General features: G+C 41.6%; 1 protein-coding gene across 1 annotated transcript in view; it reads right to left on the bottom strand.

Annotated features, from left to right (window-relative positions):
* Positions 1-5399, bottom strand: part of LOC103396867 (scavenger receptor class F member 2-like) — a 26833-nt gene that overhangs the window by 15335 nt on the left and 6099 nt on the right. Inside the window, exons 2-5 of the mRNA XM_017042702.2 lie at positions 4454-4512; positions 4264-4365; positions 2688-3207; positions 1333-1551 (exon numbers count right to left, since the gene is read on the bottom strand). Of these exons, the coding sequence (XP_016898191.1) occupies positions 1333-1551; positions 2688-3207; positions 4264-4365; positions 4454-4512 (900 nt within the window). The remainder of the gene's footprint in view (positions 1-1332; positions 1552-2687; positions 3208-4263; positions 4366-4453; positions 4513-5399) is intronic.

Genomic DNA, 5399 nt, shown 5'->3' with positions numbered 1-5399 from the left:
CCCAAATCTTCATCGTATGGCTCATCAACTTTATCCCTCTGTAGTTGTTACAACTCTGTGCATCACCCTTCTTATAAATTGGCACCAGAACACTTTTCCTCCAATCATCAGGCATCTTGTCCGTCTCTAAAATTCTGTTAAACAACCCCATCAGGAAATCTACTGCCACTTCTCCTAAACACTTCCATAGTTCCACTGGTATGTCATCAGGATCTCTTCATGGCTTTTCTAACTTCATCCTTTCTAACCTGATCTACCTTCTTCCTAATAGTCTCTGGTTCCTCGTTTCTACTTTCCCTTTCATTTTCCTCATTCAACAACTCTTTAAAGTTCCTCCTTCTATTTCTACCTTCACACACATCAACCTGTCTGACTCTCGTTTCACCTCTACCACATTTCTTACATATTCTTCCTTGCTGCCCTTCCACCTGGTCTCCTGCACACACAAAATATCTACTCTTCTTCTTTCCATCACATCAGCTATTTCTCTACTTTTCACTGTCATTGTACCTACATTCAGAGTTCTACACTTCAGACCAACACTTCTATTCTTCCTCTTTTCTCTTTTTCTCCTAACCAAACGCCCTCCACTTCTTCTCTGTCTTTGACCAACAGTAGCCCAATTTCCATCAGTGCCCTGTAGGTCAACGGCACTGTTGGCGGTCGTTGTTAACCCGGGCCTCGACCGATCCGGTATTGAAATAGTTTTAGTGATTCGCATATTAGATTTGGCTACAAGTTTTACGCAGGATGCCCTTCCTGACGCAACCCTCACCATTTATCCGTGTACCCTAGTGGCTGGTTTCAAAAACAAACATCTATGTTTAATAATTATAAACAAAAATGTGATTTTTATTCCATTTTATCCAGAAAAAAATCCAGCCCTTGACCCCTGATTTAAACCATCATAAAATAGTTCCTGATTCTAAATTTTTGTGCAGAAACTCCGTGGTCTGATCTCGTCAGAGATACCATAAGACAAAACAAAATGTTCCTTCCGATTAGTACACATTCCTGATTTTCTTCTGAAAAATAGAGGTAGGAAATGAAAAAAATCCACGCTCCAAAATCTATAAAAGTCACAAAAGCTAGCTTAAGCTAGCTTAAGCGTGCATTAGTCACAACTGTGTAAGAAATCTGCAGAATCAGAAACAATACTTGCAGAGTTTGATTTTACAATTTTAGCAATGTATGTAGTATACAGTATATTGCTTCTGCAAGAGCAAAAAGGCTTTTTTTATGCTTGATGGACCAATTCAAAAGGTCTGCACGTGAAAAACAAAAATCAGACTTGGTACCAACTGACAATTCTCTGACATATTAAATTCTTACCTGTCCCCAATCCAGCCAGGGTTGCACTGTGAGCACTTTCCGTCAATGGGGTCACAGTGGTGACCATCCTTACAGGTGGGGCAAACTTCCTGACAGTTCTCGCCAAAAAAGCCCTTGGAGCAAAGCTGATCACACCGCATCCCGTTCCAGCCTCGATCGCAGGTGATGCAGCGTCCCTCTGTGACTTTACAAGGCTGCTGTCCTTTACAGTGTCCACATCTGTGGTCAGGCGAACAACACACAAACCAAGTGTTTCTCATTTGTCTTGTTTACACAAAGAAATCCCCGGTCCCATATCTTGGTGTGGTGAAACAGTTTAACCTGATGAAAGACATGTGTATCTGAATGTTTTTTGTTCATCTAATGGTCATTTAAACAGGGAGATAAACAACATTCTGTTAAATCAAGGTTTCAGATAAACTGCGTGGGAACATTTTCCCAGACCATGAAACTTCTTGAGTGTTACACCAAGGACTGGTTTCATAGACCAGGCTTAAGCCTAGTCCCTGACTGAAGTTTCAGGATGTTGGAAGAATTTAATTTATTATCATTGCTTCATGCTGTACTGTCGCTTTAAGAAACTGTTTGCTTCTCATATTATAATCTAGTGTGATCAAGACTGATGGAGAAATTACCAGACACAGTCACACCCCCATTCACACCCACCTTCTTACTCCATACCCATTCATATACTCACACACGATCACATGATATGTAATCTGATAATTTTATAAACTCAACAAAAGTGCAGAGGAAGGGTGTGGCTACTCGGAGTTGATGAGGAAGCTGCCAGAAGAGTAAGCTGCACTCTCCCCTTGCAAGTAAAAAATCAAGACGTCTTTTGTGTTGTTACTTCGTCGTTATATATGTTAGAATAAACCTGACACAGGACTAAACTGAAGCTTAAAAAATCCTTCCTAGAGGCTGGTTAAATTTCTGCTTAGTAGTTGGCCTGACAAGTACTTGTGGATGGAAGTAATCCATTAAATTACTTGAATAAAGGTTTTCGAGACTGCGTTTAGCATATATGAAGAAAGTTTGGGATGTTTGGCATCGGGAAAGTTTCATCACGAAACTGGTGATTCCATAGTGTAGTGGTTATCACGCCAGCCTTACACGCAGAAAGCCCTGAGTTTGAGCCCAGAGGAACCACATACTCCATGGCGCCTCCTGTGTGTGATGCAAAGACTCACACATACATATAGCGTCTGCTGAGCCCTGTCTGTAAAACTGGCCCTCAATATTTTTTAAATGTTAGATTTTTTTTTTATGGACTAATCAAAACCCAACTCCGTATCTTGAACACTAATTTTGGAAAGTTTGCAAAAATGTGTCCTGTGATAAACGTGCCCTACCTGTTCCTGCAGTTCTGTCCGTAGAATCCAGCCGGACACGGCTCTCTGCAGAACTTCCCACGGTAGCCCGGAGTGCACTTACAAGAGCCATCAGCTTGGTTGCATTTGCCGTGGAAACACTGGCAGTACCGCTCGCACCGCTGGCCCCACAGCATCTCAGGACACTGGCAGCGTCCCGTGAACTGTTCACATGGCGAGTTGTTACAGTTGCACTGCACAGCGCAGTTTCTCCCCATCCACCCAGACCGGCACTGGCATCGGCCCGTCATGGGGTCACAGACGGAGTTGACGCTGCAGTAGCACTTGTTGTTACACTGAGGACCCCAGACGCCGGGGTGACATGTGCATTTGCCCGTTTCTTGGTCACACTGGCCTTTTTGGCACAGACATGCATTCTCACAGTTTGGTCCCCAGCGGTTGTGGTTGCAGGTACACTGGCCGGTCAGGTCATCACACTGGCCATTAGGGTAACAAAGACATTTCCCTTTACAGTCGGGACCCCAGAACTGGCCGGGACACTCTGTTAAAGTGACAGTTGTAGTCAGGAAACAGGAAGAAATCCGTACAGAAATAATTTAAATTAGTTTAAAACACTTGTATCCACAACTGGTAGAACTGGAGCAGTAGTTTGACCCAAGATTGAATCACAAAAGTATCAATTTCCATGGTGTACAAGTGTTTCCCAAACTTTTTTTCTGGGGACCCATATTTTAAAAGTCACAAACCTTCACGACCCAAGTCAATAGACATTATTCCTTAACTCCTAGGAAACATGATGTGAGACAACCCAAAAAAAACTCTTGCGACCCAACTGAGGGTTGCGACCCAGTCTTTGGGAAACAATGGTGTACAGCAGTGGAAAAGCAGTATTAGCCCATAAATCTAGACCTGGGGTTTTCAACCTGTGGCTCTGCAGCCCATTACTGTACACTTGCCCTCGACATTTAACATTTGTGAATGGACCAAAATTATTTTGAATGTGCTCTTTAGAACTAAAATTCCTCAATTGTATTAATCAGCAAGTCTTTTTAAGTTAAAAATTAAAATCCTAAATCTGATTAATCAAACGGAAGCTTTGGATTCCTCATGTAAGTTGGATAAAAGCATCTGCTAAATGCATGAATGTAATCTAAGGCAAATAATTGCAAATAATCCTTGCTGGGATAAAAATAAATCTACATTCATAAATATGAAAAAAAAAATTGTGTGCTGAAAGAGAAGGACAAAAAAACAACATAGGATGGTATAACAGGTTAATAAATAATCAACAGCTTTATCTTTACACATCTGTAATACTTAGTTGATCAATAACTGAAAGGTTTCTGTGGCTCCCAGTAAAGTTTAAATGGTGGTTGAAGTGATAAAAATAGCTCCGGTGGAGGAAACAGATCCCAGATCTGGACCCGCGTACTGACAGAACAACAATGCCATGCTCCTGACATCAGCCAACACCATCAGCCTCAGTAAATACTGCTGTGGAACTGGTATTTAGGGCGGCAACCACAGCTTTGAAGACCAAAGTAAAAAGGATACAAGATATAATTGTGGATTTAAAGTTAAAAAACAAATTCCTTACTGGTGTCACAGCTCGCTCCAAAGTACCCGTGACGGCAGCGACATTCATTTGGCCTGACACACACCTCATTTTCCTTGCATGTGAAGTTGCCTTCACAGAGAGCTGGGGTGAACAAGAGCAGATCACGTTATTTAAACTGTTTGTCTTAAAGCGCTTCATGACATCGTTGGACTTGTGGAGGTGAACGTACACGTCAGGCATTCGTCTCCTAGCTGGCTCCATCCGCCGCAGCACGCCAGTCCCGGTGACCTGGAAGAGTTATTATGACATCCAAAATGAGAGGGGGGAGGGGGATAATGAAGCCCCGGAATAAAACACAGTCGAAAACAAACATCATCACAGTGGCAACACCCAGCTCACCATCCCTTCATCTCAAAGTACTCATTCATGTGGTGAAGGCATGACGCATGTGTCTAACACATGCTTGTATAATTTTCCACACAAGGGTTCATTTACATCTGACTCTAACTGGTAGCCCCCTACGGAGTCCTTCCTCTTAAAACTGCAATTCAGCCTTTTGAGAACGTTGCAGGAGGAAGTAAATATTCATAAAATAAATATTCAGCCTAAGTTCTGGCCTGTCAGACAAAGATAGGTTTATCAGCTCTTTCTCCAACCCCTGTGACCTCCGTGGGGGCCCCTGAAACATGTCACTGTCACATTTGTGGATTAGAATTGACCTGCCATGTTCTGAAATACTTGTGATGTGAGGAAAATGCTTAAGATCTAGTTTTGACTATTGTATGTATGTGTACATACAGTGCCTATCATAAGTATTCACCCCCTTGGATGTTTTACCCTTTTAGTGCTTTCATAAATCAATCATGGTCAATAAAATTTGGCTTTTTTAACACAAGAATTTATTGAAAAAAACTCTTTAATGTCAAAGTGAAAACAGATTTCTACAAAGTAATGTCAATGAAATAAAAATATATAAAGAGATATAATTGTTTGCATAATTAATCACCCCCTTTTTAAGTTAATGGTCTAATTTAATAGAGGTCCATCAAATTCTTGCCAATAGTCTCACAATTAGTGAAATGAAGATCACCTGAGTGGTGTGGGTGTGCTTCAAGTGATTGAGGTATAAAACACCTGTGTCCGAATGGTCCAGACTGGTGGATCAGTATTCTTGG

Source organism: Cynoglossus semilaevis, chromosome W (assembly GCF_000523025.1).
Source record: "Cynoglossus semilaevis isolate Cse_v1.0 chromosome W, Cse_v1.0, whole genome shotgun sequence".
Lineage (NCBI taxonomy): Eukaryota > Metazoa > Chordata > Actinopteri > Pleuronectiformes > Cynoglossidae > Cynoglossus > Cynoglossus semilaevis.
The sequence above is the reverse complement of the archived record's forward strand: the minus strand, read 5'-3'. Positions and strand labels throughout refer to the sequence as shown.